General features: G+C 40.5%; 1 protein-coding gene across 8 annotated transcripts in view; it reads left to right on the top strand.

Annotated features, from left to right (window-relative positions):
* NLGN1 (neuroligin 1) overlaps positions 1-22,800 on the top strand; it is a 623,398-nt gene that overhangs the window by 311,826 nt on the left and 288,772 nt on the right. For all 8 annotated transcript variants that reach the window (XM_090056034.1, XM_090056033.1, XM_090056036.1 and 5 more), the window contains one exon: positions 150-302. In XM_090056034.1, the coding sequence (XP_089912160.1) occupies positions 150-302 (153 nt within the window). The remainder of the gene's footprint in view (positions 1-149; positions 303-22,800) is intronic.

Consider the following 22,800-nt stretch of genomic DNA (forward strand, 5'->3'; position numbering starts at 1 on the left):
CTTCATTCTATAAAGGTTAATACAAGTTGCTTGAGAAACACTTAAATAATAGCCTAAGTAGAAATATATATATCTCTTGCATGCATCTTTTTTTTTTTCTTTTTTCAACTTTCTTGAGATTAAAATGTTTCTCAATGTTTTTTTTCCAGACATTCGGGACAGTGGGGGACCTAAACCAGTGATGGTGTATATTCATGGAGGATCCTACATGGAAGGCACTGGAAATTTGTATGATGGTAGTGTTCTGGCAAGTTATGGCAATGTGATAGTCATCACAGTCAACTATCGCTTGGGGGTACTTGGTAAGAAGCTTTCTGATTTAAATTGATCCCTTTTATCTGCAATGCACTTCATATTATTCATGAGATAATGCTCAGAAAACTGCTTATTTTCTTTGGTGTATAAAGCCTGCTTCCAAAATGAAAGGTTTGTATTCTGTGGATTCAATGTAAAATTGTCACCACTATTATGTAGAAAAACTTAGAATTTATGCTTCATATTTAATCATAGAACTACACCATGCAGATGTTCAGATTGGCCAATCTTGTGCTTCCAACTGTCTTTACGAATATAACAATGATTAGACTTGTGTATGCGATGGACAAAAGGGAATGGAAATCATGTTAAAGTGCTAATTCAGAGACAAGGAATTTTTTTATTGTGAAGGAATAATTTGTTGATCACTGGTTTTCTGTCCTTTGATGGAACAAGAGCATTTGGTATAAATCCGAAGTTTTTAACACTCAACTGTGCCTTTGTTGATGTATTTGGATTCCTTTGTGGTTTACAACATGAAGTGTCAGTCCAATTCATATACATTCAATACTTTCTAGATGGGCTAAATGAATTGGAATACAAAATCTTCTTTCTGATTGCTTTAGATTAGTTGAATGATAGATGATAACATAGTTGGTTTAAATAAAATAGAATTGTGTGGCATTGCCCAAGTAGCTATTTCCAATTGGTTGGTCTTTCTCAAAAGCAACAGTTTGCTCTTTGTTTGGTATGGACAAGCTTATGACAGATCAGCCTGGTCTCCACAGAATAGGATAATTGTTGTTTTCAGCTCTGTACTCTGCCAAACTGTTTATAGACTGAAACCTTTGATAACAGGAATTGAATTCTAGGATATGGTGTAAGTTGATATTGCAATATAGTGTATCAGAGCATTTTATGAGAGAGTCATGATGGCACTATATATAATATCCAAAATGGCTTGATAAGCTGGCAGCAGTTCACAGACTGCGGGGTTAGTTCAGAAGGCCAGTGAATATTATTCTTGATGTATTTGTAACAGGAAAAGGTTACTGAGCTTATTGTACATGTTGCTTTGGTTCTTTTTTCCATGGTCACATAATTCCTCAGTCCCCAGTTTCTATGTTTAGAACTCACCTAGTCTTTTCATTAATTCTTACTGGCTCTTCTGGGTAACTTCCATCTGTCGATTTACCCTTTTTGTTAAAAACTGGGGAATTGAAGAGAATGAATTTGACTTGCTCACTGTTCTTCCTTCTCTTTGCTTTTGAATCTAATCTAAGTTTGGTATAACTTCAGTTGTTTTATATAGCACCCACCAATATTCATATATATGGAGATAGCTATTACTGAATAATTATCTGTATAGTATTCTCCTCTCATTCATGTTGTTATCTTTTACAGTGTGACCTGGTAATTTTGAGGGTTTTCCCTGATCTGAAGACTTTGGGCACATGTTGATACTAAAAATTGTAATTTAGCTTTCTAATCAATAGACTATATTACCTTATTCTTTAATTAACATGTTTTTAATGTTTATTTGGTCCTGTTGTGTCTGACATTATCAGTTTACATTTATCTATCCTAGACTAGGCTCTCAAATGGTGCAGTGTTTCCAATTTGATTGCATTAGTTCTTGTTTTGCTAGTTCCTAAGTACATATGTAACCATCATGTTGGAAATTTTGATTTAAGTACCAAAGACGAACTTGGCTTCATAGAAAGTAAAATATTATCTTTGGATATCATCACGGATTCTTACTAAGCAATGTCTTACTAAGGGGCCTTGTTTCTTGTTGCCCTTTTAGCTGCTTAAATGGTGATTGGCTTTAGTGCTAGCTCAGTTTGGAGCTGTCGCACCTTAAGGCTGAAAACCTTTTCTGACTGTCCCCCACCTGTACACCTGTGGCTTGCTACTATGGCTTGCTACTGGCAAGCGAGAGCATGACTGAAAACTACAGCTGGGAGTTGCCACTAGAAAGCTGGTGAGCCAGGACAGGCTTCCATCCCTGCTGCAGGTGGGTGTGTGACAGATTGGGTTGGTGGGGTTGGGCATATGAAGTTGGGAGGCGGAGAGTTAATAGGATGGTGGTGGGTATGAAATGGGAAGTGGAAAAGAAATGGGAATGGGGGACAGGTGGTGAAATGAAGGAGGTCAACCACTGAAGAATAAAATAACAAGTAGTAAAAAAATAATAATAATAATAATAATAGAGACAGTAAATTAAAGATGGTCTCATGCTTTAATAAATTGGGATTGAGGTGTGGGGGATGCAGGTTGTGCTTCCTGGGAGCAGTGAGAGAAGAAGACACTTTCAGAGGAACTACTGCCTGTGCCTTAGAAAGGAAGCTCCAGCTCATGGGGACCTGATTTGGTGCCCCTACTTTGGATCTGCCCCGCTTCCAGACCGACCATGCCCTGCAACCTGGCTAGCTGGCATGTGCTCTGCAGGCTGTTTGGACAGGGTTGCACCCATGGGGGTAGAAAGGTCATACTCCTGGGGGGTGGGAGGTTTTGCCTTGGTGCCAGAACTTCCTGCCAGGCATCAGAGTTCAGTGGGTAGAAAGTTTGTCCATGCAGAAGAGGAGGGTGGGTGAGGGGACACTGCATCCTGGGATACTGGAGGACTGCAACTTGGACTCCCCGCATCTGTGGGGAGTGGCTACATACTAATAGAACACGAGCTGGGTAACACGGATCAGAGATAAACCTGCCAATAAAGCCGCGTGGAGTGTGTTTATAGCTAGTTTCAGGTGTTAATGTGTGGATAGCCCAGGGGTTAAGAGCTCCAGGAGCTGCCTAAAATTAATGTGTAACAAGGCCCTAAGATTGGAAATATTCCAGCTGTGTTCATTCCTTAGTTCTCCTTTTAGTTTGCATAGTGTTTTACACAGCAGCTAGGGAACGAGAACCGTTTTTCTTTTTGATTGGGACCTGTGATTTTAAAATCACTAAAACAGAACCAAAGTCAGTTACTGCTGTAATATTTTGAACTACTTTCAAGTCACCTTTTAAAAAATTGACCGGATTTCAAGCTGACAGTCTTCCCTTAATATAATAAATACACCATTAAATTGCAGATAAAATGACTGTTCATATACTCTGTATCTGGAATGATCTCTCGCTCGCTCGTTCATCATCATATCCTATTAAAATAAATTATGCCAACATTTAGAATCATAGAAAATTAAAGTTCAAAGGGACCTCAGCAGGTCGTTTAGTCCAGTCTCCTACTCAAAGCAGAACCATCCCCATCTAGATTATCTCTGCTAAGGGCTTATCTACTTCAGTCTAAACACCTCCAAGGATGGAGATTCCACCACCACTCTAGGCAACCGGTTCCAGTGCTTCACCACCCCCCTAGTGACAAAGGTTGGATATAAGAGAAAACTTAAACTCCCCTTGCTGCAGCTTGAGACTATTACTTTTTGTTTTCTCATCTGCCATCCCTGCAAACAGTCTAGCTCCATCCTCTTTGTAGCCCTGCTTCAGGTAGTTAAGGACTGCTATTAAATCCCCCCTCGGTCTTCTCTTCTGTATCACTCTTCTATTTCACTATATATCCACTACAGCAACAAAGCAGAGATTAAAAAGAACTTCTACAATATTCAGTTTTATGCCCTGCCTTGCATCATTAAACTTTGCTTTCCTTAAGATGATCTTTGCTGATACTAGCAGGCAATAGGTATAAAAAAGCTTAATGCAGGTGTTTTGATGTAAATGGGGGAAATGCCAACTTTTATTGATTTCATTTAAAAATATTACTTAGCAATAAAGAGCGTTCCAAAAAAATGTTAATGATGGCAGTCGCCATTAATAAATATATTAATGGTTTGGACGTATAAAATGGCCTATTTTCCAAGTCAAACAGTACCCTCATTGCAACCCTGAGAGAAGATTTAGGGGCATAGTATCTCTTACTTGATATCATCTTTGCATGCCATGGCTTATTTACTTGAAACTTGTGCTGGGGATTGGAGATGCACTGCAGAGGTGAAATCTCTTCATCTAGTAAGAGTCAATGGGATTTTTGCCATTGACTTCAGCAGAGTCAGGATTGCATTCCTTCTTGCGTTTTTATCTTGGACCAGTTATAAAATGCTTTAAAATACATTAGTAAACATATTAAGCAAAGCCAGTAGTTATGGATGTGCGCAGAAGAGGGGAGGGAGAGAAGGTATTGGGCCAGGATTGGATGTCCTGGCAAGCTTTTATATCATACATAGTCGGTGTGTCTACACATGCCCCCGACAGCGCAGCTGTTACTGTGCTGCCATTTAGTGCTTGCTTTAGGAAGTACTAAATGATGGTGCAGTATCGACTGTTACTGTGCCATTCTGGTGGTGCTTGGTTATTTTTAGCGCCTGTGTTGCTGTAGCGACACATTATAGTGAGATCGCTATATCGCCGTAGCGATGAGCTTCGGCATCACAGTTTGTGCGTGCTGACACTATGCTGTCATAGCAGTGAGCTACGTCACCGTGGTGCATCACTACAGCGACACAGCATCACGTATAGGCGCGCCCAGTACATTTTAGAGGAAGTTCTTTTTTTTCCAAACTGAGATGTCACCTGAGGAAGTAGCCAGGGTTACAGGGACAGCAAAAGGGTTATAATACCCTCCCTCATTTGTTTTAGTTCTGAGACTGAAGTATCCACCAATATGAGGGTGTCTTTAGAAGTCATTGTGAACCTATACACCTGCTACTAATCCTCCTTCTGTGTTCAAATAGTCTTTTCTCTCTCAAAAATAGAAAATGTAAGCATTTTTTTAGCTTATTATTTAGCCAGTACTTTCGGTCAAGCCAAACACTTTTGAATTATTGCTTTTTGCAAAATAATCACAGAGATAATTAACACCTATAATTACTGCTCCTTCTAGTTTAAATCTTATTTCTCATTCCTGAATACCTGGCATAAGCTTCAAACTCCATTCTGGTTTTGATTTTTTTTTTTTTTTCTCAATTAAGGCAGGAACAATTTTGAGCAGGTGGTTGGGCAAGAGGACCTCATGAGAACCCTTCCAGCCCTACTTCCCTGTGATCCTATGAACTAACTTTGAGGGAGGGGAAAAAAAATGTTACATTATTCTCTGGTTAACAGTGGCCATCCTGCCTGAGAAGTTCTGCAGTTTATTTCCAAGGGACTTTCTGACTTGAAATATTTTCTGATTCGTGCTCTAGAGTTTGTTCAGACCTTTCTTTGTGTATGCACATTCTTGGTCTTGTACTAATTTCTGGTTAATAATCAGATGATTTCTTTCCAAAGCTAGGTTGTTTTTTTTTTCACCCCACTCCAGGGACAGTTGAGGGACAGTGGTTTCATGCAGATCCAGAGGTGCATCACTGTTCAGCCAATCAGCAATGGCATCTTCAGAGGGAGCTCACTATTAGCCACAGTATTGCCTTTCCAGATAAAAGCTGCACAGGAAGAGAAATCTTGCTAGAGAAACTTCATTGTCTCATCTAGTCGGGAGGGAAATTCTGGGAGTTTACAAAATTCTTTGAACGTGTCTTAAGACAATAAAGCTGCTTACATAGGCAGTGTTATGATTTAAATGTTAGAAGACAGGGTAGATATGCACCTTGTGGACTAACAAAATCGGTTAGTCTGTTTAAGGTGCAAATGTATTCTACATTTTTCCTGACTTCAGACCAACACAGCAGACTGACTACTTCTCTAGCAAATGTTAGAAGTCAACTGAAAGACAACAATGACCAGACTGAAAGAGGAGATTTAAAGCAAGCAACTTGGAACCAGATGAATTCGGTGGCCCAGTTTTATCCCAGTTTGAAACATGTCTCTGAATTTAAAGGCTGTTATAATCTTTCCTTAACGAATGACAAGAGGGAAAGGAATGCTATTTGCTATGGACAGTTGGGGACTATCAAGTGAAAGAGAAATGGAATTGCACTGTTTATAACGTGTGGCCTTTCACGTTCTGTTTAAGAACAAGTCCTGTGCAATCTGTCTTTCCAGGTGATGGATGGTAAGTGGTATCCTTGAACTTTGTGTCGAGAACACAATAGTCGGTGCTAATCTAGTTTTATAGCTGGTTTTTGTTAAATAGGACCCTATAAATAGGGTGCGTGTGTATATAGATCTATATCGATCTAGATCAATATCGATCTCTATAGAGCTAGATCTATATTTATCTCTAGATTAAATATAAATAATCAAACATTCAGATCCTCCTGGTTATACTGCAGTCATTTTTCCCTGCTGAGAAAGATTTAGCTGTGTTAAATTCTGTAATAATATGGTAGCCCTTTAAATATTAAGAAACGTATCGACTGTGATTGGATTAAAAACAAATAAAACAATCTAGCCTGCTTCACAGTATATTCTACTAAAGGACCTCTTCCTGCGCCACTATTTTTGTGCATTGGCTGGGTGTGATGAATTGGCTGCAGATATATGGTAGAACTGGGTTTTTGTTGTTGTTGTTGTTTTTGTATAAGGATGGGCCACAGTCCAGTTGATTCACTGGAAGGAGGAGCTGCTTAGATACTTGCTGCAGCTTTTACTTCAGAGGCACCACTTTTCTGAACAGCTGGAGCACAGCCATGGTCTCATGCAGCTGACTGCAGAAGAGGTGCCCTTTGCAATAAAAGCTGCAACAAGCTCCTGACATGCTCCAGTGGTCCCACCTGGTGTTTGCTCTGGCTCTGTACACCCCGGTTAGTTCACAAGCCCTCATCTTTACAGGCAGTAAGAACCTAACCCCGTAAAGAATCCATGGTGCCTCACCCTCTTGTGTTCAGGCACCATGGATTTAAAATCACATCTTTACCATTTTTCACCGTGGCATGATATGAAAAGCTTGATGAGCTGTTTGGGATATTTTCAAGGTAGCTCTTTCAACAGAAATATAAACTACAAATACACAGGCTAGAAAGCAAACCTGTTTATTATCAACAGACTATACTAACAGTTCATACTGCCTGTCTGTGCACCCCCTTCACTCGAGGGGCTGGAGAGGTCAAATTTAAACGCCAGTTAGACCCCCGTGTCTGCGTAGCTTGACATACCTGCATACTCCTGGCTTATTTTCTTCATGTAATATCCCCAGAATTCAGTATTTCTGGGAACTGGTTTATTGTGCCAGTCAGTCAGCTAGGACACTCAGTGCTGTTGTGATTGGCATAGAAATGCCAGTTAATTATATTAATTAAAACCAGTTTTCCTGATGCTGCAGTATCCTATCTGTATAGAGCTGCTTAATAGGTAATGCTTTTAAAAGTGTCACGGAGAAAAGACCTGCCAGATCAGTCACAAGTTGGCACTGACTGAGAAACACCTACCTCCTCTGCATGTCTCCTATTAACCACTTCATGTCTTTGTAGTTACTGTAGTACTTAATCTTTGTATCCTATTCTGAATGCATGACGGTGTGTTGATGTTAAAATACAATGCGCCTTTCTCTGTACTGTACCTTCTCTCTGATGCAAACTTTCTGAGAAAACTGTACAGACTTCAATAATAACTACTCACCTAAATAATACAGGGGGAGAGACCCCGTATTTCTCTCCTTGATACCATGATGGTTCATTGTACATTTGATATTTAGTTTAAATTTGGGTATTTCTGATAAGAAAAATGCATCAGTCAGTCCCAAGATGGTGTTTTATTTACCTCTGATTTATAGCATGTAGTATCCTTGCACCTCGTGTGCATGCTATATGCCATGGATGAAATTCTGATTATAGTGAAGTCAATGCAACATTTGTTATTGATTTCCATGGGCCAGGATTTCACACTGGTTTTTGACCTCCTAGGTGGCAGAAGTCTGTTTTATGCAAGCGTAGCAATTCTCTATTTTGGAATTTTGTTTAAAAGTTTTTCTTTTTTTTTAATTTATACACTCTTTTAGGTACTCTCGTTACAGCAAAGGCAGTTTAAGAACCAGCATCTAATAGCCATGTGATTTCTGGTACTACTTATAATCTTGCAAATACTCTGGCAAATTGAATTGCTCTTGATGCTAGATGCTTCCTTTAATAATGTTTATGGTATATGCTTGCACTGCTTTACTGCTTCTGTACAGTACATTGAAAAATAGCCTGTATATTAATAACTAATAAAAACAAATATTGATATGAAGGCAAGCAGGGAATCTTTATTTTATGCTTATATTCTACAATGCCTTTTCCCACTTTTTGTCCCCTTGATTAAGTGATGAACATCTCTTGGAGGTATTAATTTTCTTTATAGAATGTTAGGCTGTTAATAAGGTTTGAATGACTATTCAGTTCTAGGGAATGCTTAATTCGTATTTAACCTCCAAGTAACCTATCTTTGGTTTAGAAAAAATGTTTGCTGACTATAGACTCTTAAGATTTTTTCACTTGTCATGGTTCCTTGTGTTTGAAGGTATCTTCGTGCTCCAAATAGTTGGTCTTTTAAAATGTTGGTCTCCCCCTAGTTACTCTTGGAGTTTTTGGCAACGACTAGGGACCTACTTAATTTGCAGTGTTGCAGATTGCATGGAAACCTCAAAATCTGGGACTGTCCACAAAATCAACAAGAACAAGAAAGGCCAGCCTTTAATACAAATAAAATGCTGGCTCCCCAGTGGGAGCCAGTGGTCCTTGCTGCTGGGAGGGGAAGGTGCTGACTGCCGGGGTGGCACAGAAAGCAGCAGGCAAGATGGCAGCTGCCCCCTCATCCGTCATCCCACTGCCAGGTTCTCTCTGCTAATCAGCACTGGGGCAGGGTGGCACAATCAAGACGGTGGCTGCCCCCTCCTCCTTTTCCTCCTCCTCTTCCTTGGAGCCTTCCTGCCAATCGGTGCTGAGGGGCGGGGCCTCTCCTCCAATCAGTGCCAAGGGGTGGGCTTGCTATGAAATGCCTGCAAAATCAGGTCTGTGCACCATGAGAGGGTGCAAAGAGCGCTTTGTCTTGCCATGATTTAAGTAGGTCCCTCCCTATGACTCTGTTTTGAAGATGTAATGTTCTGTCCGGCTTTTACAATTTGTTGTGCTTTCAGTTTCCACCTCCACGTCCACGTCCACGTTGGGTAGATGAGAATCCAGCAACTTAGAGATGCAGATAGGCACCAGTGGGATTTTCAGAATTGCCTAAGCAAGTCAGGTTTTTTAAAAGTCTTAAGAAGTGGTCAACTTCAAATCAACATTTACAGACATGTCCAACTCCAGCTGATTTTCAGAATCAGGTTTTTGAAATTGGCTTCCTAACCTGCTTGTGCACTTTTGGAAATCCTACTGCATGCCTGTCTACATCTTTTGGTGCCTATATACATTTGAAGCTCTGGATTTAAGTGCTTAACTGCATTCTGAAAGCAGAATTTAGGTGCCTGAGTCACTTAGGCCCTTTGGAAAAATGCTGCCTGTTGTGTCCAGTTCTGCAATGTTTGGTTCAGTATTACTCATGCAGATACTCTCTTAACCTCTATGAAGCTAAACTTGGTAGAAAAGTACGGCTCAGGGCCTAGATACATGGTATATTAGTGGTGACGTGCACTGTTGTGTGCACTGATGAAAATTACACCCATGTCCACAGTAGAGAGACAATCAGGTATTCCAAGAACTGCTCTAAATAAGTGCTAATACAGAACTTCACCGCTGGGTGGTGGGCAGAGCAGGTGATAGCTGGTTCTCCTATAATTTTATCCTTGATTTTTTTTTTCCATAGTAGTTTTTCCAGCTGATTTGAGTTACAGTGCTACAGGGCTGTATGATGTGTGCTTGCTTCTTGCTGATGCAAGTAATTGCCTCCTGTATCTAGGCCCTCAATGTGAGTAAGGGGTAGGCTGGCTTGTGGTAGTCAAATATCAGAAGGATAGACAACTACAATGAAAGACTTTTCATTGGTCATACAGTGGAGTTTCCTTTTATAGTTCATAGTTTAATATTCAGTAAAACTTAGGGAAATGTTAGATCATTAGCGTCAGTGACAAGCACATCCATTATCATTTTATGAAACTTTAAAGTTGCTGTCAAGAGATAGCATTTTATTTAGTCTTTCTACCGTACCACCAAAGGCTCTCTGGTGAGCCTTCCTCACTGCTACCCTGTTTGAGTAAAAATGATAGATGAATGGAAGATTATATATTATTGCCTAATTAAAAGTACATTAAAGTGAAAGTAAAGATGGGAAATTAATAACAAAACACATCAAAACGCTCCAGTCAAAACTATTCATTTAAGCTTCTTGAATTGGAAGAACATGCAGGGAATAAAATTTACAATCCCTTTTGGGGGTCCTTAACAGCTGCATACCAAAGCTTCTACTCGGTGCTTTATCTCCCCTCTCCCCCCGCCAATTCTTAGTATTTGGAAAATGGAGTTTTAACATTTTGAGGTTATATGATGTTATACATTAGGCAAAGTTTTCATGATGCCCTGCTTGACCCTTCTTGTCCTTGGAGCATTAGCGTTTTCTAGATCACCAGAAGCATATAAAGTTAATGTTGCTAGATAATAGAGTTTAAAGGTTTAGGTAGTATTAATCTATTAGAGTATGTAGGTATGTATATATGTATACCAGATATCAGCACCATGTAGTCTGATTGGCCTGACTTGGGATTCTATGAGCATACAAGGTGATACCTTTTTGATATAACAAGTGACCTCAGGGTAACCTTAGATCATATGAAGCCCAACCACTACTCACCTAGATTTACAATGCCCTCATTTCATAGGTCAGTTAATAGGATTAGCATTCAGGTCTCAGATCAGCTGTAATTCATGACATTTAAGTGGCTTTTTGTGAGGCGGTATTAGCCAAAGGGAGTCATGTATGCAGTGAAGCAGAGAGGAAAGAGAAGATTGCCATACTTGAATCTGTACCATCAAAATGACAAAATGGACTTACAGTAAACAATAGGTTACTGACTAGATATGTTTAAAGGGTCAACTGCAGTGCACAGCAGGCAAGATATTTATGAAATGGCCACCCGGAATATATAGTGCACTTATAAAATGAACCATTTCTTTTCTCACTGTGCTTTTTCTGGCACTGCAGATTGACATTATCCATTTGTTTAGATAGATGGACACACTGTTGATTTCATTTTTTTTATAGGCATGAACACACCATTTTGTTTCCCGCTGACGCATGGGTTTCTGTCATAGTACAGGTGTGTTCTAAATACCAATTTTTCCCCAACATTTGTCCCTGGACTTTTCGGTAAATTGGAAAAATAACAACAAATCTGAAAACCATCCGTTCTGGCATAAGAGCAGTTTGTCACTTCTGTTGAGAGAAATTATTCTTTAGTAAGATGAATGTCTTTTGATCAATATTTAATCATATGATAACATTATTTTTGTTTTGCCAAATAGTAGTTTATCTTCAGGAGTATAAGGACGTTCAGCTTGATACTCTGCAAAATATACAGGAAGAAGTATGCATTTAGGGCAAAAATCTCAGACACCCAGCATGCTACAGGGCAAACACTAAACCAAGTTCTTTACCCTACTTACCCAGAACTGTCACTGAACCCTTGCATCTGTTGCACCCTTCCAGTAGTTACCAACTAGTTACATGTTCATTAAAGTAGTATTTAAACAAACTACTTTTTCTTATTGTTGGCAGTCCCTTATATATACAAGAAAACACAGGGTATGTATGTAGGGAGCAAGGCAGTGTCATGCAGAGAGACCTCCATTAGTTCTGTGCATGGGCAGATACAGGATTTCAAAAAGTGGCATGTGAGTCGTCATCATCATCATGTATAGCTCAGTACACATTTTCCTCTGGTTAAAGAGAAAGTAGAAGGTTTACTAATATATACGGGGTCCAATTCTATATTACCAAGTTTAAGATAAAAGCACAAACAATATACATTTTTGGGAAGATGTACTAATTTGCTAGTTTATGTATTAAGTTTAAAAACACAACAAACTACACAGATATAGTCCAAAGATACTGGTTTTTTAGTCCTGTATTTGCTATTGTTAAATGTATTTCTCTTGTTAAGATTTATAAAACAAAATCTAGCCTTCTTGAGCTTCTTGACAATTCATCAAACACTTCATTGTCAATCACTTCCACACCAGAGTTAATGTTCTTTTGAGTTAATATTACCAGACTTGAATTAAGGTTTTTAGCTGGAACTAAAAACAGTCTGCAAGGCTGTGAAGAGAGATATTATCTGGAATCACTAAAAGACAGCAAAATTGAGAAGAAAGGATAAATGGATTAATGGAACATCAAAACCATTAAAAAAAAGAGAGGAGGTCATTAACACCTATGGAGTGAAGAGAGATTAGCAGGAATCAGGTTTATTGTATGGAATCATTTAATCAATAGACTCCCTCAGAACTATCTGAAGATAAATACTGCTCACTCTTTTGGGCAGTTGGTTTTAGAGTTGGGCTGGAGCAGGAACTGAAGAGCGGTATAGCTGCACCACTGCACCCCAACCCCTTGATTCATCTCTGAGTCTGTGCATGGAGTGCAGCTGTGTTACTCCAACACTGGTCCCAGGCTAATTAGCTCTGCCAAGAACAAGGTTTAATAGCCCAGGCACAGAGCTGTACTTATGCAGCTACAAGCATGCACAGCCAATTAGAATTATCTATGCATGGTGCTACCTTGCATTTTGTAATCATAGCCATAGTGACCAACTTCATCATGTGCATTGTTGGGGGAATAGCTGTGGTGTAAATGTGGCTTTTAGTAGCCTGGTCCCAGCGGGTGCCTGTAGACATGCGGGGAGGCTGCTCTGACAGGCTGTAATTACGGTGCGTCAGAGCAGACTCAATAAATCAAGTCTGCTGGAGCGTTCTAATTAGTGCATCTCCAGCAGCCTCTGTCTCATGTACCGGCATCCCCAGACCAGTGGTAGAGGTTCTTTAACTAAAACTGTTTCGATGAGCTTTAGTTAAGGAACCCCAACTGTCTTTCTGAAGTGCAGGGATGCTAATACGTGAGACACTATGGGCAATTTAATTAGAGCGGTTCTTGGAGCTGTTCTAATTAAAGCACTCCCCTTCCCCACCTCTGGAACCTGTGTAAAAATGCCCTGTGTTAGCAAGCCAAGGTGAAGGTACTTCAATTTGTGCTCTGGGCCATTGTTTCCTTATGTCATATTGCTTTTTTTCAGGGAGAGACTTTGAGGTAAATAGTTTGAGGCTGCTGTGCAAGTTGTGCACCATTTCAGACTAATCAGCTGGATTAATCCTTCTGGCAGCTATGCTGACTTCAGGGCTATGGCAGAATGGCATTGAGGAAATGCAGTTTCACCCAAGATCTAGGCCAGGATCCATTAGTTACCTTTGTCTCAGAAAGTCTAGCTCTCCTCACATGTGCAAGCTTTACTCAGTTACATTTTGATTAAACACTGTTTCATATCCATATGCAAGGCAAATAAAACCTTCCATGCACACAAAGTATAATTATACGTATATCATTATGCAATAGGCAAAGTGACCCACCAGTTTTTTAAGGGTGTAGGTATACATTTCAGTTAGCAGCTGCTAACTTTAAGGAATTTTAGGCAGGTGTTAAGCTTAGTATGTACTGCAAGCAGTTGCATGTTCACGCTGATATGCTGCTAAAGGCCTGCCAAGCAGGGGCATGGTGCATACACATCTGATTTGTCTCTGGCTGCCATCACCATTGCTCATGTTTCTCCCACTGCTCTCTTTGTGCCACCCAGAGCACAGCCACAGCATTGGAGCGGTAGCTGGGGGGGTGTCCTTCATGGTGCAGACAGCAAGGAGCCCAGGAGCAGGCAGGGCCTTCTCCACCCCCGCCCTCAAGCCCCACTGAGTGTTCCCATCACCTAGCTCTGCTCTGGGTGGTATGGAGAGAGGAGGGATGGTGGTAGCAGCAGCCAGAAGCAAACTGGGGGCTGGGGAGGGGGATGTTTGTGCATGTGGGTATGTTCATGTGTGCACCTCTGACTGCTGCTGCCATTACTTATACTCCCCTTCTCTCCACGCTGCCTGGAGCTACACAGCTGAGGTAAGGGGGGGAGAGCTCCATATCTTTTCCCTGGAGCCCATGCTGCCCCACTGGTGGTGCTGCCGCATGTAGCACAGAGAACAGAGGGGAAAGAGCATGAGTGGTGGCAACCTGTGCTTTCCCCTACATCTGTGTGTCCCAACCAGGCCCCTCTGTGATAGCACAGCAGCTCCTCTCCCCTGCTTTTCTTTCTGCACTCACCACCACTGTCCCACTGTGCAGACTGTTACTGGAGGTATAAGAGTTCAGGAGGGTAGCTAGTCCACCTGGGAATGGTGCCACCTAGGATACTGGAGGACTGAACATTGTTCATTTTTATGTCAGTAGAGAAGCCTGAAGTTAGCCTAACATGAGCTGGGCAGCACAGCTCAAAAGTAATTCTTGTCCAGAGTGGCATAACTTTATGGAGGGCACTTAGCACTTGTTAATGAACCTTAACCTGTAGGCATTCATATTGTAATGCTCATAGTATGGCTTGATTGTAACATCTAACTTCACCCTACTGCTCAGTTGAAACACTCCTATGTACTATTATAGCCTTTAGTATCAGTGTAGTACCTGTAAGTCAATTAACTTTTCCATTCAAAACTCTGTTCTCATTGTGTAAACTCATTGTCAATATATTAAAATACTGAATCATAACATTTTCCCTATGTAAAGCAGCTAAATGATATCAATAACAGTTCCATTCTGTAGACTCACATGATACAGAAGCATCATGAATTGGTATATCTGTTTAAAAACAGCTCTGTATTACAGTTCTCATACAATCTGTTGTAATGTCTTCAAAGAGTCATACAGTCAGTATATTTACAATATTCAGGATCCATAAGTCCCTTAACAGTAACAAGAGCAAAAGAAGGCCCTAAATTATTTCTGCATTTAATGGGTGGTCCCTGTGTAAATGTCTACTTTATTGGGCCAGCATAGACAATTTTACGGCATAGTGTAACTGTTTGGATTACGCTAAGTGCCAGAGCAAGGAAATTTTGGTGCCCAGGGCATCCCACAGCAACAGCCCACCCTCTCACCACGCACCCCCCTCCCAACCCCATGCTCGCTGGGGGGGTGCACACAGAGGTGGGAGCTGCATCACCCCCAGACAAGCTGCTCATGGCTCCGCCCCGGCTGGGCAGCACCTGTTGGCACCCCTTTGCTTCGGTGCCCAGCACAGTTGCCCCACTCACCCTTCTCTTGCTATGGTACTGATTACGCTCTAATGGAGAATAAATAGAAAATTGGAATTTCTGAGAAGCAAGTTTCTTAACTTGCATCCCTCAAAATCCTATCAACTGAATAATACTCTTTTGATGAAGATTGACCTTGAATGCATTATTGCATGACAGACACTTAGAAAACTATAGGAGCTGTTCTTGTTGGAAGTAAATGATATGCATTTTTTAAAAAGTCTCCATAATGTAATACGTTATGAAAATTGCCTAAAAACATATTTACATAATAGGCACCAACACTTCCATTGGAACCTTTTAAACATCTCTTGTGCTGTATGCATTTGACAAGCTAAATATATATTTAGACAAAATCATACAGGGCCCCTTCTTTCTTTCTTCTGAGCTAGAATAAAACAAGGCAACCAAGAAATTGAGGTACGGCTATTATAGTCATAATGCAGGCCTTTATTATTACTTGTTTCTCGTATGTGGCACTGCCAAACACTCAGGAAGCGGGGTGCTGCTCTTGAAAATTTACAACCTGAAGACAGTTGATTATGCAAAGGAAGAGGAACAAGAGCAAGAATTGCACAGGACCAGACCTGTTTTCTTGGTGCACTCCGGGCCCTCGCCAAGTTGAGCTAGAATGAAGAAAATCTCCTGTATACAATGGATAGATATAGTGCCTTGTAAAACAAATGCTTTTAATAAAACAAGAAAGTGTGAATTTTCTCCCTGTTTAGCTTGTCTTGCCTTCCATCCATTGTTGAACATGTACACTATATTTTCAACTCAGTTGTACTGATCTTCGGTTTATCCGCACCCATGGTGAACAGGCTTTGGTACAAATGCCTGGCACAATTATAGTACAATTGAAAATGGCTTATCATTTTACTATTAAAGCTTTATTAAGGCATCAGGACACAATAGGGTGTGCTTTATAGAGCCATTAGTGCATGCCTCATGTGTGTTGTGAGGCATGAGGCCAAAGGCCATGTGCTTTCAACTACCCAAGAACCACTTTAATGTTCCTGTAAAATACACCCATGAGTGTCTTAATGCTATTATAATAAGGGACTTTATTGTTATATGCCTTATGAAAAAACTCCTTTTAATATTTTTCTCTCACTTTATGTAATCCTTAAGTGTGAGGAATGGTTTACAGTGAGCAAAAGGGAAAAATTATTCCGAAAAAGAGAATATGGAATTTCTTCCACCTTTGTTTGCATTATAAAATATTTTTTTTCATTTCTTTGGCTTGCATTCATTTAAGTTTATTTTACCTCTGCAACCCAACATCTGACCAACTATCATTAGTAGTGGCTTGCCTGTCAGCTTAAAATTTGGCATAACATTAGTTTCTGCAGCCTTTACACTTTATATATTGTTTGGGCTTGGCTTCTTTCTTTAAAGATTGCACGGGAAGTACTTACTCTCTGGTAGGAGTTCATGCATGTAAGTCAGATGTTTTTGTTGACAAGCTTCTTTTAAGAAGTGAAGAGCTGTTTCAAAGAATTAAATCTTGATGTAAAAAATCACTTTTGACAAAAATGCCATGGGATAAGTATTCAGTCTTTTCCATTATTCTTCATCATGATTCTATATATCCTGACCAAATATTATTGAGAGGTCAGAGCACGGTGAAGACGGTTTGTAGCGTGGCAGATTTGGAAATAGGCTAGTGCTGGGTTTGCAGGGCAGATTTGGTAAATGGGATGTTGACCCATGGAAGTCCCGAAAGAGCCGTGTCAGTGCATGTGGTATATAGCAATTGTTGTAATATGGTGGCTATCAGTGGATGAGTGAAATAGATGATAATTTGTCTTGGACTTCACAGAAAAAAGGTAAAGCACCAGGAAGTGGTTTTCAGTAGGTTCCAGCTTGCTTAAATAATATCTTCTGAAAGTACCCCTCTTAGCTTGTCCAGGGTAGGGCACGCTGCTTATTGCGATCTCTTGCTGGTGGGAAACTATCAGACTGAAACTCTTTTAACTCTGCGTCATTGCTGAAGCCCCATTTCCCTGTGTCATCAAAGTGTTAAAGGAGTGCAGGGGAGGGGAGGGTCTCCTAGAGACCCCAGACGTTAAGACGTCACGTTCAGTTGTGTTTCACAGAACCAGACCCTTCCTGAATGATGAGGGAACTATTAAGAGATGTCAGCAATTTCCTTTACCACTTGCCCCTCGGGCCTGCCAGATGATTAACCAATCTTTCCTAAGTGACCAGAACTTGTTAACCTTGTATGGAAGTTGTGTGCTATATGTGGCTGGGAATAGACTGTGCACAACTCAGGGGCTTATCCTGGATGTTGTGGCAATATAGGAGGGGGTGCATGTGCGAGTTACCTTCACCAAGTCGCAACAGGTTTGCTTGCTTGTTTGTTCAGTAATACTGTGCTAAGCATAGGGAATATTGCAGGTACTGAGGTAATGTTATCTAAGCCAAAATTAGAACGTGCTTAAGGGTAAATTTCAAATAGTAGCTATGGAGAGTCCTAAAAATGCCTCTCAGAGGCCTAGAGAGATTATTTTTCTCCCTGCTCTTTGCCTACTCTTGATCTCCCACGGTATATTTATAGCCTGTACAGAAGAAAGGCAGTGAAATTCATATCATTGTTATTTCTGCCTATCCTTTCTGTTCTTAATTTGCAGCAACCTCATCACCAAGCAGCTCGCTTTGTGGTATTCATTGGTCAGTACCTCTTGGTATGAGAAGAGGGTTCAAAAGCCTTCCACTGCTTTGGCAGAGCCCTCCACAGGGTAGCAGGGAAGCGGGGACACCGCCAAAGAAATGTGAATAGAGCCAGAACAAGACAATTATAGTCTCAATATTCCAGCAAATAGAAAGGAGGCTGCGCACAGGCAAGCGCCTGCTGTTGTCTCTCTACAGGTCATAGCGTGCAGGAAGCGTGCAGGAAGGCCTGCATACGAAGTCCCTTCACAACCCCACGTCAGTGTGGGATTTGGCTCTAAGCTATATAAACAATCAGCCATGCCACGATGAAGTGATCAACACTATATTTGTTTCATGATTCCTGTAAAGGGTTCAAAAATATAAAAAGACATTAACATGCCTGAACAGCTATAATTAATGTTCAGTTAACAAGCCAATACCTAAGCCTGCAGAACAGATATAGGTAAGGAGAGGTCCTTTCTCTGACTGTACGAGCACAAAATTCTGTAAAATTCTGCGGGGAATAGTGCAGTCTGCATTTAAACAAGGGTAAGTCAGTCTGCAGGGGCTAACACTTTGGAGGCCTTAAAAGCTTTTTCTTTCACATCCTCTGTGGTTGGGATACAGTGCATCTTTGCTTGAGATCTTCATGTGCTTCCTAGGGATAATCAATCTGTCTGGAAAGGACAGAATTACTTGTGAAGATCAATGTGCCCTAATAGTTGCTTTTTGTTAAAATCATCCTGCCAGACTGCAGTGCCCAGCAGAAACATATTCAGAATATGGTTTTGTTTTTGTTTTTTCATGGGCCTGTTAAATGCATGCAGGAAATTCAGAAATTGAAACCCTATTGAAGGGAAGGGTTTGTTCACATTTTGCTTCAATCAACGGAAGGCAAAGACTTTTAAAAGTGATTTTCATCCTGGAAACTAAGGAAAAAAAAACCGTTAGGATTAGTGCTCAGACTGCATTCTTCTTCAGAATGATACCAAATCTCCAAAATAAGTCCTGTTAGGAGGTAGTAATGTGGTAAAGACCATTTATAATATCAAAGTAGTTTAGTCCAGTTTTTGAAGGGAAGGTTTGGTAAATGGTGAAGACTTAAAGAGGCCCTGTTATAAGTTAGCATCCTTGAAAGGGGAGTGTTAATATGTGCATACCATAACGCATATATAGTTATTGTGGTGGTGGTAGAGTGGGTGCCAGTAGGTGGAGGAGTATGTCATTTGCCCTGGTCACTAAAAGAAGATGGAAAAGGCACGAAGATGTCATTTAACTGGGCAGCAATTTTCTTTAAAATAATATCTGACTTCTCACATGGATGATTTCTGCTTTGTTCTTTTGACAGAACTGCCCAAGAATAATTTCTGCCAAAAATATTTCCTTTATTTGAAGCATTGAGGGGCAGGTTGACAAAAATATTTAGGTGCCTAGAGATGCAAACAGGCATTTATTGGTATTTCAAGAAGAACAGAAGGGAGGTAGGCGTCTAATTCCTGTTGAAAACTATTTGATTTAGGGATCTGACTTGTGTAGGTGGTATTTTTGTGGTTGTTTTTTGGTTTTATTTATTTTTTTAAATTCTACTAGGTGCCTGTTTGCATCTGTAGGTACCTAAATAAATCTTGCATAACGTGCCTGAACTATACATAGGATGCTGTAGTCTGACCCAATGCATGCTCGCAATAATGTGATAACGTCAAAGGCAGTAGTCTGGGACTCTGCAGGTCTGGAGTCCAGTCTCTGGCTGTGCTGGAAACTTTGCTGTCCCACGTGGATGTATTATTTGTGTGGACATTTATTTTCCACTTTATGACATAGAGGTAATAGAGGTGTAGCAAGGGAAAAAAAATCATTTCTTCATGGGAAGATATTATAGTGAAGGTGACTGGATATAAGACTAATAATACCTGAATGAAATGAAGCATTATCCTTTTTAAAGTTCATGTATAAGAAATGTACCCGCTGCATCATCCTTTTTTTTTTTTTTGTCCAGCCCGTCCTCCTGGCCAATCTAGAGGAGGAAAAACAATGGCCCTATTCCTTATTTTGCTACCTTTTGGGGGTGGCTTATATTCAGAAGTGGCTGGAAAGGAGTAATCCCTTAATTTGGGAGAGTTTGTGGAATGCAATAGTGACTCAAAGGGAGCTGTCTCCTTCCTTCTCCGTTTTCATGTGCAGAAGTGCCAGACCCAGTGTGTGCGTGCGCCAGTGCAGTCTGGGCCTGCTCGAATAACCCGCCGCTTGCCTACATTAGAATTGCCAAGCCATGCTCTACAATGTGTTTCCATTTTTCCTGCTTTTATTATACCACACTGTTTGTTCCCGCTCCTCTCACCCCTCTGAACTCCTCTTCTGAACTACACTCTGCCATTCATGGCCATGTATTTTTCACATCTCTTGACACGCATCGAAAAATCTCATGGTGATGAATGCCAGTTTCTTAACTAAAAGCTGCCTACGCTATGGGTGAATTCATCACTTAAGGTACATTAGTGAAATACTAAAACCTCACCAATACGGCTTTTGCAAGCTGATCGTGCAACTTAAAGAAGCATAAGGAAAAAAAATTAAATTGTCAATTACAGTTAATAGCATTCCAAAATTGACATGCATAAAGTAGATTGAGGTGCTTTTAATATTGCCTTCTAAGTAAGTGCAACTATTGCAACACTTTGAGGTAAAGTAGTTGTAAAAAGCAGGTTAAATATTTCACGCTTAACACTTAGAGGATATAGAAAGTTTTTTTTTTTTTTAAAGACGTCTTTGGGGGATTGCTCTTTGAGATGACAGCTGGATAAATAGCTTTGTTTTTTTATCTTTCTTCCAAGAGTGATTATATATATTTGATACCCTTCATTCCATTTTCTTCATAAATCTATCTTTTATTCTCCCTAAAATAATACAGATTTAGTAGGAATGGGGTGGGGAGTTTGGTGATAAACTATGTCTAGTATTTCAACTAATGACCATAAGTTTGCTATATGAGGGATCTTGCAAGGAAAGGTCAAATTGGCGTTTGTGTGTGCACGTGTTAACTCCCCTTCCCCAAATTATTTTAACTTGATCTTTTTGCAGTAAGGATACATTAGTAACTTTTAATGACAGAAGAAAGCTTCAAGACAAGCAAAAAGCTATTGTCACTACTGTAAGTTGAGAAATAAGATCACCTGCTAAAATAGGGCTTTTTGAAGTAATTTGTAGTTATATTTGTAATGCTGTTTGAAGTGCAGTAGGTAGAGATGAAAGGTTAAGAGAGTAATAAACTAAAGCTAGCATATGATTTTGATGGGTATACTGCACTTTGATCTTCAGACTGTAAAACAGCCCACCTGGGTCAGCACTGGAACTTGGGAGACAATAGATTACTGCAGTATAAAACGCTAAATTAATTTCATGCCATGAAAAAAACCTTTGCAAATCATCATGGGGAGGAAATCAGAACCTATACGATTCTGGTCAAGACACCCAGTAGGATGAAAGTTCAGGTTCAGAAAAATCTTAAGTTTGATCCCTGTTACTGGTTTAAAGAGATGATACTTCACACATGTTGTCATGGAATATTTTGTTCAAACCATTTTAACCATTCCAAATATCACTTTGAAATACATACTGATGTCAAGTACAGCTGCCATTTAAAAAGAAGAATGTGTTTAAAAGAAGACTGTATTTGTATTAATCCATAAATACTTTCATTACTTCCCATTGTTAAAATGATATATCATTGTAATCCAGCACATTACTTCGTAATAGGTTTTGGTTTTTTTTTCAGGAGGAGGAATGGGAAATTGGTGAGTGAAGCAGGAGCAGATAAAGGCAACTATTACTTCCATTTAAATTGATTCATTTCAGTGATGCTTCCCAACCATAACTCACCCAAATAACTTTGCACCTTTCTATAATCTGTGGCAGACCTTGGGCATGTAGCCATATGAAGCAACTCTTTCCTCCTTCCCTTAAAAGAAAGATAGACAGGGATGAAGTCTTTGATCTATCAGCATACTTGATGATCACAGTAAATGAAGGGGGATAGTAATCTCCTGCAGGTGTCCAGTAAGTTTATTAGTACAGTATGTGGATATAGAAATACTTTCAACAGGGAAACATTTTGGAAGGACAACAATTGGCAGTGGCATAAATAGAGCAGGGCAACAGGGGCAACTGCCTTAGGCATCAATTCCAGGGTGGAGAAGGATGGCAAAAATAAGTCATGCAATTGCCACCATGCCGGCAGTACAGTGGCAACTGGAAATTGCCACTGCCCATATGCCCTGGGCATGCAGCCTGGGAGTTATGCAGCTGGTAATTCGAATTGTTCTGTGTGAGCAAGATGAGAATCATTCGGGATGTGTGAAGTGGGACCTATTCGATTAGGATTTGGATTCAGTCCGAATCAAGGACAGTGATTCGAGTTTCTGATTTGGGTTGCTGTCCCTGATTTTGATTCAGTGGAATCTGAATCTGAAGATTCGATGCTGATTTGGAGAATCAGCTATTTGGACATAGACACAGCTTTAAAAGTTTTTTCTACATGCCTTGAGGTAGCAGCTGCGGCTCGTGAACGCTGTAATACTGGGGTGCGTGGAACGTCCCACAGGAGTGCAGGGGGGGCACTTCACGTGCTCGGTGGTGAACCCAGAAGTAGACCAGAAGTACTTCCAGTCCTCTGCCTGGGAGCGCACGGAGGGCCCCTCCGTGTCTCCCCAGCTCAGCAGTTGGCCACAGGGGGACCCCAGGTGCCCCCCCAACCCAGGATGTACCAGTC

This window comes from Crocodylus siamensis, chromosome 6, assembly GCF_052110815.1.
Source record: "Crocodylus siamensis isolate JL-2025a chromosome 6, ASM5211081v1, whole genome shotgun sequence".
Lineage (NCBI taxonomy): Eukaryota > Metazoa > Chordata > Crocodylia > Crocodylidae > Crocodylus > Crocodylus siamensis.